The following is a 27,354-nucleotide window of genomic DNA, read 5'->3' on the forward strand; positions in this document are numbered from 1 at the left end:
ACATGTACCTTCCTCTACTAGAGGAAAAGAGACTCAGGAGCCATATCTCAGCAATTCCATGGCAACACAGGGTTCTTTGTCCTTAAAACTGCATTCTACATTGTCTTCCTTCCACCAAAGAAAACTAGACAAGAAAGGTCAGAGTTGGATTTGTTATTCGTAATCTGCATGATTTAAATACATTACATACAGTTTCTACAGTGCATTAGAACAATACAGAGGCAGCAGCACTGTCGCAGCCCAACCCCTACTCCCTGACAAGGGGACAGGACCTGTGGCTGGCAGAGGGCTGGGCCGTTTCACGAGTGCCACCCAGAAGCCTGCCCTGGCACTCTGGGCCCTGGCTCTCCTAAAGTCCACATTCAAGGCAACCTGAGTACAGGCTTCAAGGAGAATGGAAGTGGGCCAGGAAAGGACTGGGACCCGCTCCATCTTATGTTGGACCACATGTCCTTCTCATCCTAGAGCTGGTCTGGATGAGGGCAACGTGCAGATCTGCTTGGTGGGGGAAGGAACCAGCTCTCTTGACACCCAGGTGGGGCACTTTACCACCATGTTTGTGTAAAGGTGTCTGAGGAGAGCCAGACACACCTGCGTCCCCTCCAGCCTCTGGGAGCCCTGCTGTTCCCATGTTCCCACAAATGTGCCCCCAAGGCCAGAGTCTGGGCCAGCTCAGTGGGATTGTCAGGGCTGGGGCTGGTTGGGGTGTTGCGCCTTCGTCCACAGGGCATGCATGTCCCGCTCCCAGACTCTTCCTGCCAGCTGGGTGGAAGCCCAGGGTCAGCTGGCTCCTGGGGGCTGGACTGGAAGGGGACCAGCCTGGCCCCGCTGACGAGGGCTGCACATCTCTGCCTCCTGAACGGCGGGAGCGGGGCAAGCAGAGGGCACACAGCCACAGTCCTCGCTCCCTTTCTTTGGTTGTTTATCAAACCTTCAAGACAGTTTCTTTCCAAGACTGATTGGCCTATCACAGGGTGCCAGAAACGCAATGTCCAGTAGCACAGGGCTGCCCCTGAGCCACAGGTGGCACCCTCTTCACTCCCCCCAAGGCCATTCTTTGCTTTGGTGTGGAAAGGGCTGGAACAGCTGGCAAGGGGGACAGCTGAGGCAAAGGAGACATGGAAGCAAGGAGACGCACACTGGGCTGGGCAGGCACTAGGGGACAGTGTGAAGACCTCTCCTTTGGGCCCCACCTTTCTCAAGAAGCCATGGAAAAACTGGCCTGGAACAAGAAGTCAGAAAGCAAAGGGAAGCTGCCAGTTAGGAGGCAGAATACAAGTCCTGTTACCTCCACCAGGCAGCAGTGGTAGCATAAAAAGAAGGTCCAAGGACCTAATATCCTGTCCTCTTATGAGCTGAGACCCATCCCAGAACCTTAACCAAGAGCCACTCCAGAACCCAGAACCAAACCTCTAAGTCGAAAGAGTTGAGAAAAAAATACCTGAAACAAAAGGAACAAATTAGAGGACTGGGATAGGTTATCACCTTTGGCTCGGGCTAAGGACTCAGGAAGCAAGGCTGGGGTAGGTTCACCCACAGACCATCACAGCTTCCAGCACACACTTAGGCATGGATCACTTTTGCATGCTGGGAGTCAGCTTCCTCCCTCCTGCCTTTGCCTGAGTGATAAGCAAGCTACAGGCCTGGACTACAGAGGACGGGTCCCTAGCGGGGCAGGGGGCAGAGGTGATCTACACGATCATTGTAAAACTACTGGGAGTCCCAGAGCAAAAGCATCCCCACCATGAGAATCATGTTTGGAGTCAGCCTATTGCACTGATGGGAGGGGAAGGGGAAGAAGACTTGGCAAGAAGCCAAAGGAAAGCGTGGCTTCTATCTGTCCCAGCACTTTTGAGGCACCAGCTGCCTTGGTCCGCAGGAGTAAGGAACTGTGAGGCACGAGGATGTCTGGGTCCGTGTGAATTTAGGTCTGGATTAGAGGTTTCAAACATAAGAGGATCTGGGATTCTGCCTGGGTTTTGCTACTAGTATTTAAATTTGTATTTTTTTTTTCTGATGCAGAATATAATGAGGAATTGTAACAAAGTGGAGTGTCAGGGAGGGAAGGGAGTTTCCCAGCCTGCCCCAAGGGAGACACTCCTTCCCAGGCATCTGGATCCCTTGCACGGAGCACCAGTCCTCCCCAGCACTCAGAAGAGCCCAACAACACACGCTGTCCCTCTGATTGTGCTTCTCCCTGTGCTTGGGAAAGCTCTGAGGGGGATGGCGAGCAGAAAAGAGGGCTCTTGAGGGCACTGCTCTCCACCGGCTTCTGTGGCTTTTCCTGCAACGCTCCCCAGGCTTCCTCCCAGCCCAAGTCTCAGACAATATGCCTTTGTCCGCCTCTGGGTCTACCACCACGAAAAGAAGGGCTTCCGACTCTGAAAGCTCTGTGTGTAGGACTCACTAGAAGACCGCTGGTGAGAACGGGCCGTCTCGACGATCACGGGTGGCATCTGAACGAGATGCAGGGGACTCTTGTTGTCCTTCAGGGCCTGTGTCAGATTTAGGATCTGCAGTGGGAAAAATGAGATCAGTGAGAGAAAGGCCTGGGCATTCTGGTCTGCCTCTGAAGAGAGACCTACAGATAGAGTGCTCCTATAAATCAATACAAAATAAACAATGGGCTAACGGAAAAGTGTACAAATAAGCTATTTACAAAGGTAGGAAAGTAAGTGGGCAATATACAGAAAATGGAAACCTCTCTCTTCATTTAAAACATACAAATGAAAACAAATACCTCCTCTTTTTTTGCCCTCCTAGTTAGTAAAGATACAGAGAAAATGATGACTCAGAGCTGGGGAGAGTTCTGAGGCATGGCTGTGGGCTGGATGTTGGGACAGGTTTTCAGACAGGCAAGTGGAACATAAAGGTTTAAAAGTGAACAGGCCCTCTGACTCAGCAACTCCATTTTTAAGAACTAAGGAAACAATCATTGACATGCACAAAACACTTAGTTTCAATGAATAACAGTGCAGTATCATGAAAACGATATAAATGTCCAGGAGAGTATGAAATCAGTTAATAATTTAAGGGATTAGAAACAAGCAATTAAAAATATATTCTGTTGGCATGGAAAGCTGATCACAGTGTCTTAGATCAAAAAGAAGGAAGATAAGGAACCAGAATTATAATGTGACCCTATCTTTATTTTCTAAATTCTATTTTCTTATCTACTTACCTACAGAGAAAAAAAGCCTGCAAGTTGGCAGTGATTATCTCTGAGTCAAGGAATTATAGATGATTTTTATTTATTTATTATTGTTTATCCTTATTTTTTGATTTTCCCACAAAAACCATGTGTTAAAAAAAAAAGCCATTTCAACAAGATCTTGTGGTAGCTCATGGTGAAAAAGAATGTGAAAATGAATATATGTATATTTACGTATGACTGAAAAATTGTGCTCTACAATGGAAACTGACACAACATTGTAAACTGACTATAACTCAATAAAATAATTTTTTTTAAAAAGTAAAAAGTCAGCTTTCTGGATCATGTGCAAGAAATGAAACCATTAAATTCTGGCAATGTTGAATTTTTTAATTAAAAAAGCATTAAATTCTCTTATATTGTAAAAAAAAAAAAGCCATTTCAGTTGAATTCTACCTCTGATGCTGTGTTTCATCTTTTTTAAATAAAATTTTTACTTTGGAATAATTTTATATTTACACAAAAATTGCAAAGATAGTACAGACCGTTCCTATATACTATTTACCCAATTTCTCCTAATTTTATCATCTTATATAACCATGGTATATTTACCAAAAATAGGAAATCAACATTGGAACATTAGGATTAACCAAACTAGACTTAATGTGGATTTCATGAGCTTTTCCAGTACTGTTCTTTTTCTGTTCCAGGATACCACAGTGCATTCAGATCCTTACAAACTTCTGTCTGTATTTTACAGATACTTCAGATACGTGTCCAGAGGGACACATTTTCCTCCCCTTATCAAAATGAGAATCACCACCATTTATTTTCTCTGTAGGACAGTACAAAAGCTGAAGTTTTCCTACGACAGCCCTCTTCAAACCGTGGGATGTTGAAGATTTTCATGCCAGGCCAGAGACACATGGGAGGGTAAGCTAGGTGGCACCCCACAAATCACACAGACACACAGCCCTCAAGCCACAAATACCTTTGGCTACAAATGCTGCCCCCAGAGAGGCAGAGATTCACCTGGAACAGAGGTCAGAAGGCAGAAGTGGATCCTACCAAAAATTAATTTCTTTTTTACTTACTTGTTTTGGTATTTGGCAGCATCCTACACAGCTTCAAAGAGCCTTGAGTGCAAGATCAGGGCAGAGGACTAAAAGGAAGTTCAAATGGATTTAGGGTGGACTGTGCAGGAGACCACCCAGCTTAAGAGACGGGATCTTACACCTGCTCTGGCTAGGTGTCCCTGTGCTTCCTTTGGCTCTTCAGGTTAGAAGCCACCTCTCAAGCATGCTTAAGTCTTGCATCAGAGGTAAGATGTCAAACTGTCTACAACTCACTTTCAAAAGATTTGGCCAAAAACAAACAAAGAAAAATCTATCTAGGGAGAGAGAGAAATTATATAGATACATTAAAGAGATAAATTATATAGATATATAGAGATAGATACTATTCAGACTGATACTATATAGAGATATGAGATAAAGCAAATGTGGCCAACTAAATGTAATAATTGGTGAGTCTAGGAGAAGACCCCATTCTTTCAACTTTGCTAAGGTTTGAAAATTTTCAAATTAAGAAGTTGAAAATTTTATAGCTAAATGTTAATATACATACATAATGCTAAAAAATAAATACTGTCTTCAAAAGTGTTATCTAAACAGACTCAGACATAGATAATAAACTTATGGTTACCAGGGGTAAAGGGAGTAAAAAGGGATAAATTGGGAGTTTGAAATTTGCACCTCTTGGGTAGTGATGGAAATGTCAGCTATCTTGAGTGTGGTGGTGGTTCCACAGGTGTATACATTTATCAAAGTTCATCAAAGTGTACATCTGAAATATGTGCAGTTTACTGTACAGTAATTATACCACAATAAAGGTGTGAAAAAAATGTTATCTAAAGCAGTTTTCCCTCAGACCCTGAAATCTTTATCTAACTCCTGGTTAGAAGCCCTTATGGTGAATAATAACTTCTATCACCCAACTGCATCTCTCTGGAGGTTCTTCATTCTTCCCTTTGGCTCCAGGCCATTGTACAGCCCCCTGTGTGCTTACGGCTCAGGTAGGTAGAAGGCTGTGACTTCCTTCCACTTACATGCTAGCAGGAGGAGCTGATGCTCATGGAACCTTATGGTTTCAGAGGCAGGCACTCTAGGTTGTAAGATGTCACAGGCCTTCAAAGGACATTAAGCACACAAGATGGAAAGAAAGCTAAAACTGCACTCACTCAACCACACACCCCACCCCACCCTGCTTTCTGCCACTCTTAAATGATAACCCTAACTAAATACAATGAGAGGAGGGTTGCTATGATGTTGGCAAGTGACTGGAGCTGGGAAGGGATTAGAGAAGACAGTACAGTGGGGACAGAGGCACAGACTACAGAAACTTGAGAAGAAGTTTGTTCCTTTATGCTAAGTTCCAGAATACCAGAGTACATCAGGCAGCTTTTAAAAGGTTTCTAAAAATTCAGCCAGTTAACTGGGCCTTTACATTATTTGGAAAATGTAAGAAGACCACATAACTGGTATTCAGGCAGCTATAATAAGTACAGCTCTTAAAACCTCTCTCTGTCCCACTTCCAGGGAAAATGAGCGCAGTAAGCTCAAGAGCTGCTGTCACCAGAAACCTTTCACGAAGTGCTATAAAGGTAAACGCATAATTATGACTAAGAAAACCTTCTTGTCCTTTAAAGATGTGAGAAGCTGTATAAAAATCATAATCAAAACAGCTAACCCATATTGAGTACTTCAGTACACCAGCACCACTCCAACTGCTTTCAATCATTTATCTCCTAATAACTCTGTACGGTAGGTGCTCCTATTAATCCCACGTTACAGATGGAGAAACCAAAAGAAAGAGATTAACTCGTTTAACACCTCATAGCTAGTAAATGGCAGAACCAGGATTCAAACCAGGCACTCTGGCCAGTTTGTGCCCTAACTGCTAGGCCACCCAGTTCTCTTTAAGAAGACTTCAAAGTGATAAGCAGAATGTAAGTGTCCTAGTTTCTGGACAATTTTTCAAGCTATTCTTTACTATTCTTTGGAAGATCAACAATGCTACGGGGGTTTCCTTAGCTCTCTTTGAAGGTGAAGTGGAGAAAGAAGAAATAATATGGCTTATAACTGTAACAACAAAAATTATAATCATGGCCAACATCTGAGTGCTTACCATGTGCCAGGCATTGTTTTTACTAAACACTTGATATGAATTATCTCCTATAATCCTCTGGCCAACCATGCAAAGTATGACTCCTGTCCCAGTTTATAAACAAGGAAGCGGAGGCTCTTGCCCAAGCCATGATGCTTGGAAGTAGTGATGCAGCAGTGTGATTCCAGAGCCTTAATCACCAAGACACACGGCCAGCCTTGGGTAACTTGAGGACAGGGACCACCGGGTAAATTTACCAATGAATTATCCAGCAAGTGGCACAGCACTAAGCACATTGTAAGAGCTTCACCAAGTACTGGATACCATGGAAGAGGTGGGAGATTTCGGTATTAAGGCAGACTTACAAATATGTATGACACAGACTAAATTGGGTGTAAAATTCAAGCTTTGCACATTTACTCAACATGAGCATATAACCCTCTCAGAGAGATCCTAGAAATGATGCCAGCAGGATGTCCCAGGCTTACCTGTCCCCGCATGACAGCAATCTGCTTATGGAACTGGCCCCTATCGAAACCAGGATCTTTCTGCAAAAGAAGGGCAGAAGGAGATGGAACCTGCATGAATCCCTCAGAAGAACCCATTTTCTTCTCCCAATAAGAAACTTTCTCATAAAGAAAACCTACGTGAGGCTTAGGAGCCTTAGTGAAGTTAACTACCACTCCAGGAACTCCCTGTTTCACAGTTGGGGAACCAGAGGACAAGTAAGTATCTTGTCCTTAGTCTCACTGTTAACTCTAAAGAACTCCAGGCTCTCGTGCTGCACTGGAAAACGAGAGCTCTGCTGATGCGCTGCAGCCACATGACACAAGTGACACACAGGATGCATGCCAGTGTGCTTCATCATAGTTGCAATTTTTTTCAAACCAATCCAAACTAGGTCTTGCTGTCCACAGTGGGGAATCTTGTTCTTCACAGGCTAACACAAGCCAGAGGGGATGTTTCCATTCTCTCTTGGCTTGTATCAGGTCCAATTAGAAAAACCATTGGAATTCTTTCTTCTATATGGTTATAGAGCCTGAGGTTCCCAGGGCTAACCTTGAAGAGTTCATACAGGTCCTCCTCCAAATCCTTCACGAAGTTAGGGTCCGATATCTTCGGAAGAATCAGATCTTTGATCTCTTGAGAGAATGGGACTTTTGCCTGGGGCAACCAAGCCCAGTAAAAAGGATCTGAAAAGAGAAAAAGTCAAAAGCAAAGCTGCTGTTGAAAAAGTCCCTACCCATCTATGTCCTCCACCTATCAGATCACTGGCAAAGGCAGGACACCCCTCTTAGCTGAGACACAAAGAGAAGAAAAGTTATAAGGACTGTTAACCCTACAGGTTACACAGTAAGCGGAGGAACTAGGATTCAAACCCAGGTCTGCCTAATCCCACAGCCTGTGCCCTTTCTCAGACATTATATGACTTTCCAAGACACAAGCCTGTCTAGAAGCAATTAGTTGCCACTAAAACACTGAGATGTTCCTTCTGACAAGACACACTAGTACTGCAAAGGGGCTAGTGACCCCCTTCTTGTATCTCTCCCTTTCCAAGTTTCTCATTTACAGCGGGGCAGGGGTTGGCTTCCAGGCTGCTGACAAGGAAGACAGAACACTGACGGCAGCTTATATTTAGAAACACAAATAGAATAAATTATGATAAGATAGTCCTCGGAAAAAAATAAGAAAAATGCAAAGCAGAGATGTGAAAACTCAACTCTATGCTTCTAGTGGGAATAATGTAAGGCAAAAGTTATACTAAAAGCACAGCAGGAGTAGCTGCCACTGTGCTCAAGTGCATGAGCTGCATTATTTCATAAAGTCTTAGAACAATCCTGTGATAGAGGCATTATTATCTTCACTGCACAGATAAGAAAACTGAGACTGAGCAAGAAAAGAGCCAGACCACAGTGGTCTTGAGACTTACATGCCCTCCAGGAGTCAGGATGCTTCAGGGGGAAAGCCAGCCCATTGTCTATGGCAGCCACCTTGATAACAGGCTCCTTCACCACTACCCAGTCTGTGTCCTGAAGAGGAAGGAAAGATTAAATACTTACAGAGTCCCTTTAAAGTAGTAAGAAAGCATCCCATCTCAACCTCCTCAGGCACCAATCCCTACTCAACTTCTGACCTAATTTCCATATTGTTACTTAGACTTGATACATTTATGGGACCTCTGATTTGGCTTATTCAAGGTTCTCAGAGTCCCTTTCTCATCTGAGAAAAGGTATACTTCCCCAAGAGTTGCCACAGTCCTTGGTAAGATGGGACATTGACAATAACAAAAGATAACTAGAAGCCATTCCTCCTAGGGAAAGGCAGTGAGAATCCTGAGTATAAAAAGAAGAAAAATCAACTTTCAGTCAATCAAGGTCCTTTTGTGTGGACCTTGACTCAGATGCCACTTCACTGGTGGTTACCACATTTTCCAGTAAGATAACAGAACCATGGAAGATAAGAGTTGGCTGCTCTTGCTCAAGGCAGTCTGTTCCACTGCTTCAGTGATACATTAAAAAGAAAAGGACAAGAGCTGGATGCACAGAGAGTGGAGACATTCCCATGACTGTCTACTTGGCTACCTGCTTCAGGTTAACCAGTGCCATCACAGGAACAGGGAATGTGGGTCCAGGATACCTGCATCAGAATCCTCTGTGATACCTTATTAAAAGTGGGAAGTCAGTTTTACCACAGACCTAATGGAAGAATGGCTTGTAGAATCTGTACTACTTTTAATAAGCTCTTTGGGTGATTCTGATGGACAGAATTTGAAGCCCACTCTTAGAAAAGGAAGTAAGGACACTATCAGGATGTGTTAACGAACCTTATTGTGGTAAATATTTTGCAATATACACATGTATCAAATCATCACATTGTACATCTTGCACAATGTTATATATCAATTGTATCACAATAAAGCTGCAAGGAAAAAAAAAACTGCAAGGAATAAAAGCCAACCTCACTCTCCTGCTCCAGGTAGCCTTCCTGCTAATTTTTTAAAATAACACAGACTGAATAGGGATAGGGAAGTGTGGTGGAGTATAAAAGCAATGAGAGAGTAAAGAAAGTTGCACAATGTAGCTTTTTCTAAACTGATGTTCTGTGGAATTGCAGTCTCTTATGAGAAAAGCATTCCACGGTCAAAGGTTTAGAAATCACAGACCAAACAAAATCACACTGGTTTATTTAATGCACTATTTCTCAGACCTTTATTATGCTACTGTGTAATGTGACTCTCCTAAAAAGGCACAAAGTATGTAATATGATCCAAACTTACTTGAAATTTTCTTCATTCTATCTCTATTAACATCATTCAGTAGGATATTCCTTAAAAAACAGATTGAGGAAATCTCTACCAAATATTAACCTATCAATTTTAATGACATGTGCTATCCTGATTCTTCTGAACTTATGTGACACAGACATCAGACCATTATGCACTTCCATATTATACATATATTCCATCTCATCCTCTTCTTCAAGATACAGATCAGCCTCTTACCCGAGAGCTAGAACTATCCATTGGACAATCATATTTAATCAGCCAGTTGTCATTGCCTCGATCTGTGAACAGAAATATGAAGTTAGCAGAAAACACTGGGGTGACTTTCACTTTCAGTAATGATAAACTAGATATTTTGGACAGTTGGACCAATCATTCTACTAAAAACAGCTATAAAAAATGAATAAAATATTTTTAAATCTTGAAGGCACTAGAGATTGTATAAGACCCTTAAGAGATAACATGTCAGCATCTGGGAGAGAAAGGAAATCCAGAGGGAGAGTCCAGCATTTGTGGCTTCTTTTCTCTTATAGCACTTGCTGATTTGGCAAGAGGTGGCTACAGGGCTGAGAGACAGAACTGTGGAGCTAGGGAAACAAAATTATAGTCTGGTGACTGATAAGGGGGAGGAAACTCTGGTAAATCATTGATGCTTTGAGTTGAAACCTGAAGGGCTACATGTTGGAAGTAAGCAGTTTCCCCTCAATGCCTGAAATTAAAGTGATCCTGGATTGCCAGTGACCCTAGGCTGCTTGCCAAAAGCAAACATCTTCTTCCAGACAGGATTTATACCAGCATCTTAGGCCTCCAAATATTTCTACAATCTCTGATATACAGTATCTGATAATAAAAAATAACAAGGTATACAAAGAGACAAGATGACACAAATAAAAACAAAGAAGACAGAAAATTAAAACAAATCTACAGGGACACCAAACAATGAAAATACAGGCTCTAAAATGTTCAAGATAAAATCCTTAATATGTTTAAGAAGATAAAAGGCAAGATTAAGAGTATCAGCAGAAAATAGCAATCTATAAAAGAGAATCAAATAGAAATTCAGGAACTGAAAAATACAGTTACCAAAATTAAGAACTCACAGATAAGCTTAATAGATTGTGCTAAAGAAAGAAGCAGTGATATGAAAGACAGACCACAGGAAATTAGCCAGAATGAAGTACCCAAGAAAAAAAGATATATACATGAATGTATATCTAACATGTAACTGGAGTCGCAGAAGGAACAGAGAAAATAATGGGCAGAAGTAATATTGAAAGAGATAATAGTTGAGAATTTTCCAAAAGTGAAAAGATATCAAACTATAGATTCAAGGAATCCTGCAAACACAAAGAAAAATACACCTAGGTATATCACAGTAAAAGTGTTTAAAACTTCTCCGCAGAAACCATGGGAGCAAGAAGACAATGAAATGTTTTTAAGAAAAACTGCTGAAAGAAAATAATAGCCAATCCCAAATTCTATACCCAGTAAAAATATCCTTCAAGAATGAAGGTGAAATAAAGACATTTCAGACAAACAAAATCAGAAATTCATAACCAGCAGACTAGTACCTCAAAATAATAAACGTATATATGAAAAACCCACAGCAAACATCATACTCAATGGTAAATTTCTTTCTCTAGGATCTAGAACAAAGCAAGAATGCCCACGTTCACCATTTCTATTCAACACAGTACCAAAAGACCAGAGCAATTATGCAAGGAAAATAAATAAAAGGCATCCAAATTAGAAAGGAAAAGGTAAAATTATCTCTGTTCACAGATGATATGATCCTATATGTAGAAAACCCTAAAGATTACACACACACACACACACACACACACACACACACACACACAAACTATTGGAACTAATAAACTCAGCAAAAGTACCAGGATAACAAGTCAACCACAAAAATCAGTTACACTTCTATAATAACAATGAACAATCCAAAAAGGAAATTAAGAAACAATTCCATTTACAATAGCATCAAAAAGAATAAAATACTTAGGAATTAATTTACTAAGGAGGTAAAAGACTTGTATAATGAACACTACAAAACATCGCTGAAAGAAATTAAAGAAGACATAAATAAATGGAAAGACACCCCATGTTCATAGAATGGAAGACTTAATATTGTTAAGCTGTCAATACCACTCAAAGCAAAGCAATCTAGAGATTTAATGCAATTCTATCAAAATTCCAATGATGTTTTTTGCAGAAATAGAAAAACCCATCCTAAAATTCAGATGGAATCTCAAGGGATCCCAAATAACCAAAACAATCCAGAAAAAGAACAAACCTGAAGGACTCACATTTCCTCCAAAACTTTCAAACTTACTGCAAAACTATACTTACTCAAAAACCTACTACAAAACTATAATAATCAAAACAGTGTGGTACTCGCATAAAGACAGACCAATGGAATACAATAGAGAGTCTAGAAATAAATCTTCATATATGTGATCAAACAATTTTCAACAAGGGTGGGAAGCCCATTCAATAGGGAAGAGACAGCCTTTTCAACAAATTGTGCTGGGAACTGGATATCTACATACCAAAGAATGAAGTTGGACTCTTACCTAACACCATATACAAAATTTTTAATTCAAAATAGATCCATGACCTAAATCTAAAACCTAAAACTACAAAATTCAGAGAAGAAAACAGGGCAAAAGCTTCATGACATTAGATCTGGCAATCATTTCTTAGCTATCACATGAAAGGTATAGATAACAAAAGAATAAAAAAGACTTCATGAAAAATCTTAAATTGCATCAAAAGACACGATAAAAAAAATACACTGTCAACAGAATAAAAAGGAAACCCACAGAATGGGAGGAAATACTTACAAGTCATATATCTGATATGGGATTAATATTCAGAATATATAAATAACTCCTACAACTCAACAAAAATAAAACAAACAATCTGATTCAAAGATGGACAAAGGACTTAAGCAGACATTTCTCCAAAGATATACAAATAGCAAAAAAGCACATGAAAAGATGTTCAACGTAACTAATCATGAGGGAAATGTAAATCAAAGGTACAATGAGATACTACTTCACACCTATCAGGATTGAGACTATCAAAAAAAAAAACAAAACCAAAAAGCCCAGAAAATAGCAAGTGATGGTGAAGATGTGGAAAAACTGAAACTCCTGTGCACTGCTGATGGGAATGTAAAAATTGTGCAGCTGCTGTGGAAAACAGTATGGTGGTTCTTCAAAAAATTCTAAACATAGAATTACCATATGATACAGAAATTCCACTTCTGGGTGTATACTCAAAAGAACTGAGAGAGGATCTCAAAGATATCTGTACACCCATGTTCGTAAGAAAATTATTCACAATAGCTAAAATGTGGAAACAACCCAAGTGTCTGTTGAGAGATGAATGAATGAGTGAAATGTGGTATATAACACAATGGACTATTATTCAGTGTTAAAAGGGAAAGAAATTCGGACATATGCTACAATATGAATGAACTTTGAGGACATTAGGCCAAGTGAAAGCCAGTCACAGATGGCAAATACTGTGTAAGTCCACTTACATGAGGTACCAAAAGAAAACTGTCCCGTGACAGGCTGGGCCACCATGAATGACTAGGAATCAAGGATAAGAGCACTCTTCACGTTGCTTTGGAAAAGCCAAAGCATTTTCTGTCTGGGACGAGGAAAGAGGCAAAGATAAAACTTAAATACTAGCCACAGGCCTCGCCACCTCTGACAACTACACATAATATGCCTGGACAAAGCTTGTCTTGGGTAAGTATTTCAAGACACTCCCCAAATGTGTATTATCCTTCTGTCTTAGAAAAAACTCATCCTGATAGGGCACTCTGATACTAAGCTCTGCAAGCCTCACCACAGTCGGGCATAGGGCACAGGACCACCCACAGCTGCTCACCAGTGTTGCGGATGATGTAATCCAGCACCACCAACCGCTCAAACTGTAGCAGCAGTTGCCGGTTAGTGTTCTCAGGGAGAGGTTCGGCTTCAAAACGCCGTAACCAATAGTCTGCATCTTTGTAGCCTTCAACAAAGAGCTGGAATGAACCAACCTGCAACCAAAAAAGAGGAATAAAGGTATTGCCCTATAGCCTAAGTCCAAAGATCCCAGGAGTAAGCCAGGTGCCCACTAAGGCCCTGTGAAGTTTGTATCAGAAAAGGGTTGTGACAGAGATTGCCCATCCAAACTCAAGAAGCCCACCTGAATGGTCCAGAGGAGTAAAGTGAGAAAGTTAAGTCTCTATTCTCTGCAGAACCATTCCCTAAACCTTGACAGAAATGAGTAAAACAGGAGCCTCAGGGCAGAGCTACTCAAATGTCCACAAATCTGTAGACACCTTGCTTCACCACTTGGATGGACATGCCACTATACATCATCACCTTTGATAAGCCACAGAGGTGCAATCTATACCTTTGGCGGAAGCCCAATGCGGTTAAACCGCTGCCCAACTTTTGGCACTTTCTCCAGCGCAAGCCGCTTGCCCCTGGACTTGACTCGGTCAATGGCACTATAGTTGAAGGTCTCACTGGCCAGGTATACTACCTATAGTGGAAGGAGAAGATACCTAGGTTAGAGTCAAGTTTAAGGACCTATATACCACTATAGTGGAGAATAGCTAGATGCTCACCAGTGCTGTTCCTCTTCCAGGGGACACAGAAAGAATGCATTTCTCAGCCTTCCTAGCAGCTAGGACAGGGTGTACGACTAGTTCAGGCCAATGGAATGTTGACAAAGTGACATATATACATTACTTTCAGGCCGCTAAAATCTCCCATGATCTTTGGTTCACATTCCTCAATCTATACAGCTGGAAATGAAGGGCTCTAGAATGGCAAAACCACCACATCATGAAAAGATCCTAGATTGCTTCTCACTACATGGAGTGGCTTGGGATCTAGAAGAGCTACCTAACTGGCATGGATCTTTTTTTTTTTTTTTTTTTTTTAAGTATAATTAGTTGAATGTGTCAACTTCTGGTGTATAGCATAATGTTTCAGTCATACATACACATACTCATATTTGTTTTCATATTCTTTTTCATTATATGTTACTATAAGACATTGAATATAGTTCTCTGTGTTATACAGAAGAAATTTGTTTTTTCTCTATTTTATACACAGCAGTTAGTATCTGCAAATCTCGAACTCCCAATTTATCCCTTCCCACCTCCTTTCCCCTAGGTAACCATAAGTTTGTTTACTATGTCTGTGAGTCTGTTTCTGTTTTGTAGATAAGTTTATTAGTGTCTTCTTTTTTCTTTTCTGGCATGGGTCTTGATATGAGCAAGAAATAAATTCCTACTGTGTAAAACCACTGCAACTCAGGGGTTGTTATAGCAGCTAACATGAATTACCCCGACTCCTACAGCCACCTCCTGGGTTAGGAGAAGATGGCCCAATGCCTATTTTCTCTATAGATAAAAGCAAATTGCAATTTACTCTATGCCCTTTTATTACCTGCTGAATTTTGTACTATGTGCAATTATTTACCTTTAAAAATTAAACAAACATTAAAATTGGTTTTAATTTCTAGTGAGTTGCTATATATATGCATATTTAGACTACATCTGGGGTATTACAGAAGAAACTAGTAATAGCAGCTACCTCTGAGGAGGGGAACCAAGTGGCTGGAAGACAGTGGTGGGAGAGAGGCTGAGTTACTCTTCTCTGTTTACTCAATTGTGCCTTCTAATTTTTGTACCAGATGCATGTATTACCTATTCAAAAATAATTTTTTAATGGGCCACCAATATTGCACTTGATTGTCAAACTACAGTGGTATCGCTGTAGTCCATAATCCATACATACGTCCATTATCACACATCACATTGTCTCATGATTACCCATTTGTATATCTAACTTGTCTCTCAAAGCTAATGAAATGTAGGGTGGATGAGAACATCTTATGCACATTAGTATCCCTAGTACCTACCACAATGCCTGGCACATGCTCATTTATTAAATGAATGAATGAATGAATTACAAGCTTCTTTCAGAGAGGGCAACAAGTGAGTGTTAGCATATAAAGACCTAAAATAAAATTTATAAGAAAATTCTTTCTTTTCCTAAGCCTTGTAAAATTCATTACAAATAACTAATTACTTTTCCCATAAACCTTAGAGAGTGCAAAATAATTCCCTTCCTCCCATCCATCCATTCATCCACTTTTAACAGAGTACCTAAAATAGATGCGCAAAGTACTATAGGTTAGTACCCTCTGTTTTACAAATCAGGAAATACAGGCACAGGAATAAAGGGGGGAAAAAAGGCTTTCCTAAGAGAACCTTGACAGCTTCCATGATGAAAACCCTGGCTCTCAAGCCAAAAACCACCCTTTCCCCCCATCAGATGTATTTTTGATCAATTTTTGTAACAAACCACTTTTCCTCTATGACTAATGAAACTACCACAATCTGAAACCTCACAGGAACACAGAGATAGTGATCAAGTGGAATTAGAGCCTTACTATTTGATTCTCCACTGTAACATAAGCCTCGTTTCCATAGTGACAGATGCTCTGATCAACTGGATAGAATCCTGTCACAGGGTGGGAAGGCAGGGAGAGGAAAGGCTTCCTCTTACTATTCTCCAGCATCTGTGTGTTAGGCTTGCAAAGTTCTGTCTCATCTCAGTCTCATGGAAGACAACTATTTTTATTGTTGCTGGCTTTTTGATGCAAAACATCCTTAGGCCTCATTAAGGCTCTCTAAAAGGGAAAGAGGAAGACCAGAGATGGGGAAGAAAGGGATTGTGGGGAGTGACATTAATGATTAGAATAGTCATAAAAACACCACAGGCTAAGATGCATGGAGTGTTTACCCTGTGCCAGGTGCTGGGCTACAAGTTCAACAGGTATTATCTTGTGTAATCTTAATAGCCACCCTATAAAGTAGGAACTCTTTATATCCCTACTTTTATAGTGAGGAAACTGAATGGGTAGGGGGTGTGGAGGTATCTTAAGTGACGTGTTCAAGGGTCACCCAATAAAGAGCTGCAGGGCTAGAATTCGGACTCAAGCCCTCTGATTCTTAGGCACTGTACGCAAGAAGCAGAGGCAGAGCAGACAGACACTGGGCCAGGGGGTCTGCTTTTTACCTAGTAAAGAAAGGGAAGTACAGAGTGATGAGAAAGTAGTACTTAAAAGCACTTCTAGAGTCTAGGAGGGGCCTAGCAGGAGGATTTTAGGTTAAGCAGTAGATCTAAGGAGCATTAATTATCATATAAGATGTTCAGTGTGCTGTTCAACTATATGTACAGAGAGGACTAAAGCATAAAGGGAAGGAAAGAATTGCACAAGGCCAGGCAATGAATTAGATGTCAGACAGGAGCTACAAGCCTGGAACTACAATCAAACATTCTCTCCATAGACCTGAATGAAGCTGGGGGATCTCTGTTACTGTACTTTCATGGTTTGGTATTTATTCACTGATTCAGCTGATACTTAAGGAAAGCTTAACTATAAAACTTTGCTAGGTGCTGAGAATGCTGGAAGGAAATATCAAGAAGTGGTCCCTTACTTCTATAACCTTACAAACTAGTTGGCTTATTGTTTGGAGTTTGGTGGCAAAGGAGCAGACACAGTTAAACATCCCCAACAATCACATTTTTTTCTAAAGGATGCTGGGAAAACAGAAAAAAAAACAGATCCGAAGGGAAGCTCCTGTCTACTGATCAGGCTCTTTCCCAAAATCTGCTCTCTAACCTGCAAAGAAAACCTCATGCAGGGTTTTTAACTTTTTTTTTTAATAGAGGTACTGGGAATTGAACCCAAGACCTCATGTGTGCCAAACACGTACTCTACCGCTGAGCTATACCCCCTTTCCCCTTAATCTAGTTCCTGTGGGTCAATGGATGTACTTCAACTGGTCTATGAACCATCCCCCAGAACTATATGCAAAACAATAAATGCAAATATGTGTATTTTTTGTGGGAACAAGATTCACAGCTTTCATCAGATTCTCAAAAAGGATTAAGACTCAGAGATACAAAGATGCCCCTGCAGCTTTAGGGCATCCGATCAGAGTTCCACGTGAAGTTGTTACCAAATCTCAGGGAGACACATATTAAATGGGTGGTGACATCCTTAAATTAATGTTAAAGAAATCTGACCAGCAGATTTCTTTCCCTCAGAACCCTTGGAAAGTTTCATGGAACACCCTGTAATACAAGGGTTCTTAACCTAGTGTCAGTAAACTTTCTGAAATTGTATGCAGTCAATTCTGTATTTAAGCATATTTTTGCAAGGGGCGGGCAGGGGTGGGATGGGGTATGGTTCAGAACCTTCATTAGAACCTCAGTTAAGTCCAAATACGTACAAATCCATTCTAAGTGTGGATTTGCTTGGATCCAGGAACCCGATTTTGTTATATCGAGACAAGCACCAGAATTCCATAGCATAAAGATGGGTGAGGAGAATTCCATGTCAGTTCTCTATAGGGGTTCAGGCCAGACCTTTACTCTAACTCTCAGCCCACTCTAGAGTCCTCCTTGCCAGACCTTGCATAAGTATTTGGCTAACATCGCCTAGCCCATTCTAGACTGTATCTAAATCCTGGAATAGCTCAGCAATCTAAGAGAGTGAGCTACAAAAGTAACTAGGTTTCTAACTAGCCTGGGATTACCTTGGATCCAAAGAGCCAGGGAGCCCATACATGTGCATCAGAAGGTCAGTGAACTTTCTGAAATTGTATGCAAAAATTTTATGTGTATCCTTCTCAGGATCAAATCATGAGCCTAAATCTACAACCCACACACCAAAAAATAAAAAGGCTGAGAACCCCAGACTCAGGACACAAATAGCCCTCACTGGACCTAACAGTCCCAATAATGTGAAGCAGGGCTTTAAGCCCAGGAAAACTCTGGCCAGGCAGTAAGGTTCCTGGAGATAGGTCACTGACCTTTGTACGGGGTACAATGTTGAGTTCCAGTTTTTGGTCCACCAGGCTGGCCCCTGCCTCTGAGAGATAGCCTTGGTTGAGGACAAGACAGTCACGGCCAAAGCAGCAGGGACAGCACAGCTTCTGTAGCCACTTGGTCCACTTAGGATTAAGGTGCCCATATGGCTCTTCATTCTTGGGTTTGAAAACAGCAATGATCTTCTACAGAGACAAAAGAAAAAGCGGATATTAAAGGCAAGTTGATTAAAGTAGCCCACAGACCAGGTCAGCTAGGAATCTAGAAAGAAATGAGAGGGCATAGGCAAACAGTCTACATACAGTTAGACACTGGCTTCTCTCCAGCTTGTAAGGGGAAGACACAGCTTGTGTGTGCAGCTGAGAGACCCACTCCCAGAAGGGCTGTGGCCAAAGAAGGTGCCAAGTTTGGTATATATGGTACAACAGATTTTAATACCACCAAACCCCACCTTTCAAGGTACACGCATACACACTGTTGCTCTGCATCAATTAAGTAAAGACTCAACTGAAAGGAAATCAGTAAGGTATTATAGAATGAGGTTAAGAAAATTCTTTCATCAATGTTTGATTTTATCTATCAGCCTAACTATCTCAACCCCTGGGTGTTAACAAAACCTTAAAATAAAAACTTTAGGAATGACCAACTATAAAAGCAACAGAAGAGAAAAATCACAGGAGGAAAAAGGATCTGCTACCTGGTTAGAAACAGGTTCTTTTAAGTAATTCTGATAGGCAAGAAATCAGGACAAGAGAGGCCACAAAGATTAAGATCCATCTTCTCTAGCAGAAAGGAACTTAATCCTCAAAGGTCCGTGGACATATGGGATGCTGCTGCAACCTAGAAACTATGGCTTTCCCTCCTGAAGGTTTCTTCCCCAGCCCTCTGAGGTTGTTTTACATTTATCTCATTCCCTCCAGTCCCCAAACGGGTGCTTTCAAAGGAAGAAAAGTAGATATGCTATCCAAATGATTCATCTTTCTATCATATGACTCTCCCTCCCCTCACCCCACAGCCAACTCAAGCTAGTCTGGGTCATAAGACACTTTCCTGTGAGTGCCACTTCCTGAATGGCTGGTCACAGCAGAAAACATACATCCATCTGTCTGCATTGAGTAAATACTCATATTAGGAATTGGCTAGGCACATATCTCCAACAAACACTGGTTAACCTTGAAGCCAGTTCCTTCAAGAAGCCTTGCAAGGATTTGAGAGGGCAAGAGAAATACAGAACTCTCCTCCTCCAAAATAATCAATTTATTCTTAAAGACAAACTTACTTATTCACCAGAAAAAGTCAAATCATATATTCATATTATAAGTGTTCAGAACTACATTTTTATCCAAAGTGGCCAGCCACAGGCCTATTTTAGCCACCTTCCTCTCTGTCTCTGTACCCCTGGAACCCTGCTCTCAGTCACACAGCAGCATAGCAAGTGGTTCACCACACAGACAATGACTGATGACTACTCTCTGGAACCTGGGTAGTGAAACCACAGGACAACTTGAAGCCTGTCCCAGAACCCACCAGTCAGTTCAACTGAGGCATAATGTGGAGTTCAGCAAACTGGTCCCCAGCGAAAGGGAAACCAAGACATTCCTACTATTAGCAGGGCTGAAAAATACCAGGGCTGAAGCTTAAATACTTCTGCTTAAAGAAAGCAGAACTTACAGGCCAAAGATTGCAGGTAAGCAATCATTTACAGACTGACTGACCTCTCCAACTTCTCAATTTCCTTCCATCATAAGGAGAATTAGAAAGCATTTCATCAACTCTAAAAGCATCCATGGTTCTCTCAGTATTACAAGGGTTTAATGAAATAATAACGCCTGGAATGGACAAATGGGGGAATGGTAGAGTGGGAAGGATGGAGGAACAGAAGGACACTCAGACAGAGGTGGGGAGACAAGTAACTTTCAGGACTAAGTGTCACCTCAGTTCAATTCAATTCTGCTAACATTTGCTCAGTACCTAGTTTGTGCAAGACAGTGCGTCAGCACTCTGTGGGTTTCCTAGATAGACACATAAAACAGCCTCTGGCCTAATTTCCAAAGCTAATGTTAACTTCACATACTGAATACTCAGGAATACTGTCCTAATTCATAGAAAACAAACTCTAAAACCACTCAAATTAGAAAGACACCCACCATTATTTGGTTGAGAAAGAAAATGGCTACTGTCTATTTTTCTCACCATCCTCTCTCTTCTTTAATTTACTTTTCAATCCCTTTATTACATTTAGGAGAAAGCTTCAGTTTGATGTCAAAATTTTAAAAACACCTTCCCTGAACACTCACTTACTAAATCCGAAGGGGTTGAGGTGAGGGAGCTCAAGTAGCAGCAATCCATGAAAGCAGGGATAAAAACAGCTCTGCACAAGGAAGTAAGAGGCCACTCACTGGCTGGTGCCAGACCCACAACCAATTACTGGAACCCAAAGGGTTTCCTATATCCACTCAGCAGCCTCAAGTAGGAGGGTGCTATGCTATATTAAAAATTAAGACAGTTCAAGCACATAACTGTGAAATATCCAAAAACAATGCTTAATAAAACATTTCTCTGAAAGTTTGGTAAACACGAAGTGTATGGTTCTCAAACTTTTTGGTTTCAGGATCCCTTTAAACTCTTAAAAATCATTAAAGATCCTAAAACATTTGTTTACGTGGGTAAAATCTATGTTTGCTGTATTAGAAATTAAAGCTAAGATGTTAAAACTATTTATTAACTCACCTAATAATAAAAATAAACCTATTACATGTTAACATAAGTTACATGCTTTTTATAAAAAATAACTATATTTTCAAAAACAACTTTTAGTGGGAAGACTGGCATTGTTTTACATTTTTACAAATCTCTAATGTCTGTCAATAAAAAACAACTATATTCTCACATCTTCTTAATATCCAATCTGTTTCGATATCACACATTATGCACCCTCTGGAAATCTCCACTGTACACTCATAAGGAAATGAGAGTGAAAAAGGCAAGTCTGTATTCTATATTAGAATTTGGATAGCCCTCTTTGACTTAGCTATTTAGGTAGAAAAGCCTTGTTTACAAAAGGGAAGGATGGACTATTCCAAATATATGGGACTCTGAAAGATGATCAGATCCAAATAGAATGTAGTAGAAAATATTTAGATTGTATTTATTTTCCTGTCCACTGCCATCAACCCAATCTGCCTCATCCAACACAACTTGTGGCCTGGGACAGCTCCCTATACCAGATGGTAGACGATGCTGAAAAATCTCAAGAACTACATCTATGTATGGTATACAAACTTGACTGTCTCTTAATACTCTAGTAAAAACAAGAATTCTGTTTGAGATCTTTATTTTTTATTTGGCTATCAGTGTGTTTCTCAACCAAGGGTAAGGATACCAAAATTTCTTGGAAGGCACAGGTAGTTGGAAGAAGCACAACCAATATTATAACATAATTTTATATTTGAAAAATGGAAAATAATACTGTGTCGTTTTCATGACAAACTCTTTGTGAATAAAGTATTTTTTTTAAAGCCTGAAAATTACTGATGCAAGGCAAGTTCCTAGAACACGTGAGCAGTATCCGTAGAATTATGAAGCAAATACCAACTGGCATTATCTAATGAATTACTATTCTCAGTATGAAAGCATCTTCTCAAAATCATACCTTTGCCTTATTCAACACCATGTATCCAAGAAAGCCTAACTAGAGGTCAGTGGGCATGTAACTTAAAAAAGAAACAAACTAAGTACTCTGAACTCCCACTAAGCACCAGAAACTATGCCAGGGGCTTTCAAGTGTGATGTCTCATTTAATGCTCTTAATAAATTAGCAAATCATGTGCTGTTCTGTGATTTGGCAATGTAAACATCCAGTATTACTGGCCTCACCAAACAAAAAATGCTCAAAAAATATGTTAGTAGGTAATTGGGCATGAGACCTGAAGGACAAGGGTACAGGTGAGGAGGGTAATATGAACACTCTCTACCAAGACTCCTGATCTAGCATTTTCCATCTTACTGTTTCAGGTCCCAACTTGTTTGTCCTGAGGAAGAAACCATCCTAAATTGAGAAATAGAATCAGGGCTGTTACCTACAATAACCTTTCAGACCGTCCAGCTCCAAAAGTAGCTGTGGCAGAAAGTGCTGGTTTCCCCAATTCCTGTTCCCTCTTCCTGCCTGGACACAGGTCTCTGATTTTTAGCCAGGCAAAGTGAAGACTATAGTTCACAGCCTCTACTGCAGCTAAGTTATGGACAGTATGATGTAAGGAGAAGAGTTTGGTGCAACTTCTAGGAAATGTCTTACAGGGCGAGGGCATCCTCTCCCTCTCCTTCTTCCAGCTGGCTGAAAGGCAGACAAGGTGTCTGCAGCTGGAGCAGCCATCTTGGATCATGAAGTGGAAGTCACAGGTTAGGGATGGCTGACCAGCTGGATGGAAGGATGCATATTGTTCATAATGTAAGCCCGATAAAGTGAAATGGCATGCCAGATCTGAGTAGCCTGCAGACTTCTTTTATGAGAGTTAAATATACTTTTATTCAAGTCATTATTATTTTAAATTTTTTGTCACACATAGCCAAATTTAGTCCTAACCAATATGGTAGGTGAAAAGAAAAACAAGAGATGCAGATGACTAAGTCTGAGGCAGCAGTACATAATGGTTAGGAGCATGAACTCTGGATCCAGTCTGCTTGGCTCTGAATCCTGCCTCCCACTTACTAGCTGTGAGATCCTGGGCAAATTAGTTATACTGTGTGTCTGAGTGTCATCATCTGTGGGGATACTAATAATAGGACCTACCTCCAAAGGTGTTATGAGGATTGAGTGAATTATTTTTTGTAAAGCACTTTAAATAGTACCTGGCATACAATAAATGCTATCTAAGTATTTATTAAATAAAATAAATAAACATATTTGGAGCAGGGCCAAAGATGACAAAACCAACCACAGTGAGTCTGTGGTCCAGTATAACCCACCACAGCATTTAGGAAGTGATCCTCTGCTCTGAATCATATTTTCCTCAGTGGGAACAGGATGGTTACATTAGTAAGTTTTGTCAGGTCCTATGTGTTTTGACTTCCCCTCTAAGAAAGAATAGTGGCCAGAAAATTTAAGAGACTGAGATCCTGGAAACCACCAAGAAGCATATCCATAGCCTGTCATTCCCTGTGGCCTATGTACTAGATGGTAGTACTTTACCTGCCAGGTAGAACTGAGAGATCATATTACTCCCACCTGTGAGAGCAACAGATCACTTCTCAGCTGACCTGACACACTTTCCATGCAGCTGTAACAGTGTCATGAAAGAAAAATAAAAACCTTCCTCCTGCTTCTATCAAAGATAATCTTAGCCCCTTCTTACATCAGCCAACAAGCTAAAAAAAAAAAAAAAAAGAAAAAAAAACAACACTCATATCTTAGATGTCATTCCAGTTCCCAAATTAAAAAGATGAAAACATCTCACTAACATTTAAATTTCACCCCCTCCCCATTTTCTTTTCTTCTAGAAGTGATGGTTCCCCTTTGAGCTTTCAATTTAACTCACCGCTCCCTTATCTGACAGACTTGGAAAGACTTACTATCCGCAAAGTTTTTCCCCATCTCAGTTTATGTTAACTGAGCTAATGGCAGAATTGACCTCTGGCTCTTGATGATAATTCAGGGACATCCGATAAAATAACTGAATCCTTCAATGAATCTAACTAAGAGCTACAAGTCACAGTCCATCCTGGCCACTCAGCACGCACACCTATCAAAAGAGCACACCACCCATCTAAAGAGTTCACACAGGAGAGATGCAGGGAAAATCTGAGGGACCCTTGACATCTATCATTTTAATAAGTATAGCAATAATACATTTTCCCAATAAACCACTGTGGTCCATCTGAGAACTTTAACGAAATTTTCCACTCATTGATATTCCAAAGATTAGTATCCACATGTCTTAAATTCTTCTGTGATTATCGAAAGAATAAAGGTCAGTTTTCAGCTGCCCCGGTCACTCCGAGCCCCATCCCATCCCATCCCCATCCCCCTTTATACACATGCAGGAGACAAAATAAAGGTTAGCCAAACACTCTGCCTTAGCTAAAAAAGCAAACTGCTGATAGTCCTGGGTGAGAAACGAAAGTAAAAAGTAGCTGACAGCCCCATGTTTCTCAGGCTTTACATTCTAAACTGAGGAATCATTTTTTAAAAACTGAACGATTTCCCAGAAGTGAGCAATAACCAGGACAGGTGAAACTGTTGAGTCCACCCACTCTATCACCAACATCTGCCAATAAGAGATCTGGGACGGTGGCAAGAAACATCCCACAACACAGAAGGCTGGAAATGAACTCTCAGAGACCCTGATGGGTCACTCGTCCTTCTCAATGAACAATGACAACACTGGTTCGGTCCAAAAAGAGAGAACAGGCTCAAAGATGTAAGTCAGTGGCGGAATAGCAGTCTCTGTAGTTTAAAGCTAAGGAACCGACTAGAAAGCAGCATCTCCCACGTGCATCTCTGTCCAGGGGCCGATTGCCCCATCACACCGCTGGGCCCCTCGCCTGTATCTGGTCAATTTCCTCCTTTCATTTTCCGCTCACTTCTCCCCTACCAAATAAGTTCTGATTTATTTCTTCATTCCGCAGAGCTTCTCCATCTCCAGTCCTCAGAGGCATTCCAAAATCCTGCCAAGGGGGGCCGCACTGTGAAGTTTCTCCCTTTTGCAGCCTTTCGACCCCCCTCTTCCCCCTACAGCCTTCTCCCTCTGGCAGTGCGAAGCCTCAAACTCCCTGGGTCAAGCCCACCCTCCCTGAAGCCGGCGGCCGCAGTCCCCACCCCGCTCTCACCCCATGAGGGTCCTTCACGAAGTAGCTTCCGCTGGAGCCCTGATAGATGCGCTCGGGGAAGATGCAGCGCTCGATGGCCAGCTCGGCCTGCCGCACCACCGCCTCGAACTCGGGGTCCTCCGGGAACTCGTTCCGCTCGCGGTGGGCCTGCGCGGCGTGCGCTGCCGCCGCGGCCTGGGCGGCCAGGGCTTGGGCCTGCGCCGCCACGGTTTGGGTTTGACACTGGGCCGCCGCGCCCCGGGCCCGATCCAGCAGTGGCTGCCGCTCCCGGTCGTGGCCTGGCGAGCCCGGCGGAGAGGGGGCCGGGCCGGCCGCCGCCGCCACTCGGACCGCGCCCCCCGGCACCTGCGGAAAGTGAGCGCCCGAGCCAGACGGGAAGGTGTAGTCCGGAGGTTGGGCCCGCTCGGGGGACACGAGTGGGCTCGTCTCGTCCATCCCTCAGGCCGCCGGCTCCGGGACCCCGTGAGCTCCACACTGCTGAGCTCCCGGCTGGGACCAATCCGCGACACCCCCAACCCACGTCTGGCCAACCAGGTCGTGGCGCCTCTTTGGCCCCGCCCCCACCTTCCCTGTTTACTTGGCGACGAGAAGGCACGACCCCTCGCGCGCAAACGGTAGCCAATGAGAACCAGCGCCTACGCAATTGCGCCCTCCGCATTTTTCGCTCGTCACCTTTTGTGAAGACTGCGCATGCTCCAGGGGCAAGCCCTGGGTCAGACACGCCTTCTAGTCTTACCAGCCCAGCCCCGCCCTTAGCTTCCGATTGCTGACCAGTGTTTTGGAGCTTTCAGTAAAGCAGTCTACCTCATCTGTCACTCATTTTTTGGAACCAGCTGTGAGACTGGGGAAATCCAATCTTTGTATCTGTGTTCATTCCATCATACACTCATTCACTAAATATTTATTGAGCACCTACTATATGCTGGAGAGACAGAAGTGAAGCAAAGAAACAAAAAATTCCTGCTCTACCAAATGAAAAGTTTTTAAAAAAAAGTTCCAGCCCTCATGCAGCTTACAGAGTGCCTGGCCTAATGTTCAATGCTTATTTCTTAATTGAAGAAAACTATGGTCCCATTAGACTAAAAAATTCCAAGAGGTAGGGGGGAGGGTATAGCTCAGTGGTAGAGCATGTGCTTAGCATGCACACGATCCTGGGTTCAATCACCAGTACCTCCATTAAACTAAATAAATAAACCTAATTACCCCCCACCTCCAAAAAAATTCCCAGAGGTGATAGTCCATGATTACTTTATTAATCACTGTAAAATCTCAGTGTCTAGACACAGGTGATCAGTACATAAGAGAAGGAAGATATAGTCCCTGCCCACAAGTTGAAGACACACAGCTATCTGAGGCAGGAGTGTTGCAGCAAAGTGTGTTGCAGCAAAGTGTGTTACAGCTCAGTTGTGACAGCAACCTGGATCTGGGTGAGAGACCAAGAAGCACTCCCAGGGTTGGAGAACTCAGGTTTATTATGCCAGCAGGCCCAGAAGAGTTAACATTCCAAGCTCTGGACCCCGTCTGTAGGTTTACACAGACTTTTATAGGCTACCAGTCTAGACTTCGCAACATTTTGTAACAACATATGCAAATAAGGTATAACAAAGGTGACTAATCAGGAACAAGCTTTGTAGAAATGGACCAATCAAGAATGAGAGAAATGGACCAATCAGGAGTGAGGGAAATGGACCAATCAGGAATGAGGGAAATGGACCAATCAGGAGTGAGTGCAGGGAACCAATAGATTCTTAGGGGTAAGTTCCGCTTTCTTAGAAGTAAGCCATTTCAGAGTTGAAAAAGCGAGATAATGGTGCAAGGCCAGGGAACTGAATGGTGCTGGCAGGAGGGTAGTGGCCCTGCCTGGGGTCCTGCCATCTTTTTCTTGGGGCTTCCCACCTCAGTAGGAGGAAAAAGAGCCAATAATGACAGCTGGAAACTCCATAATAGGAGTTCAGTGATTTGGAGGTAGGCTGGAGGGTCAGCAAAGGCCTTAAACAGCGTGT

At 41.9% G+C, this 27,354-nt stretch overlaps 1 protein-coding gene across 1 annotated transcript; it reads right to left on the reverse strand.

Moving 5' to 3' along the window:
- Nucleotides 1-138: 138 nt before the first annotated feature.
- PI4K2A (phosphatidylinositol 4-kinase type 2 alpha) lies at nucleotides 139-25,920 on the reverse strand. Its single transcript, XM_010971098.3, has 9 exons — nucleotides 25,352-25,920; nucleotides 18,511-18,711; nucleotides 14,025-14,156; nucleotides 13,512-13,665; nucleotides 9,819-9,880; nucleotides 8,247-8,346; nucleotides 7,376-7,509; nucleotides 6,805-6,864; nucleotides 139-2,513 (listed from the first exon to the last, which is right to left on the reverse strand). The coding sequence occupies exons 1-9, from the start codon at nucleotides 25,784-25,786 to the stop codon at nucleotides 2,352-2,354; spliced, it is 1,440 nt and encodes a 479-aa protein (XP_010969400.2). The 5' UTR covers nucleotides 25,787-25,920; the 3' UTR covers nucleotides 139-2,351.
- Nucleotides 25,921-27,354: the final 1,434 nt, after the last annotated feature.

Source organism: Camelus bactrianus, chromosome 11 (assembly GCF_048773025.1).
Source record: "Camelus bactrianus isolate YW-2024 breed Bactrian camel chromosome 11, ASM4877302v1, whole genome shotgun sequence".
Classification (NCBI taxonomy): Eukaryota; Metazoa; Chordata; class Mammalia; order Artiodactyla; family Camelidae; genus Camelus; species Camelus bactrianus.

What these genes read in the sequence shown, in the direction of transcription:
- PI4K2A (XM_010971098.3), bottom strand. Translation starts at nt 25,786, where the DNA reads ATGGACGAGACGAGCCCACTCGTGTCCCCCGAGCGGGCCCAACCTCCG. An exon ending in ACCTGTATGAACTCTTCAAG is followed by an intron (nt 6,865 to 7,375) that starts GTTAGCCCTGGG and finishes CTTCTTTTGCAG; the next exon opens with AAAGATCCTGGTTTCGATAG. An exon ending in TTGCTGTCATGCGGGGACAG is followed by an intron (nt 2,514 to 6,804) that starts GTAAGCCTGGGA and finishes TTCCCACTGCAG; the next exon opens with ATCCTAAATCTGACACAGGC.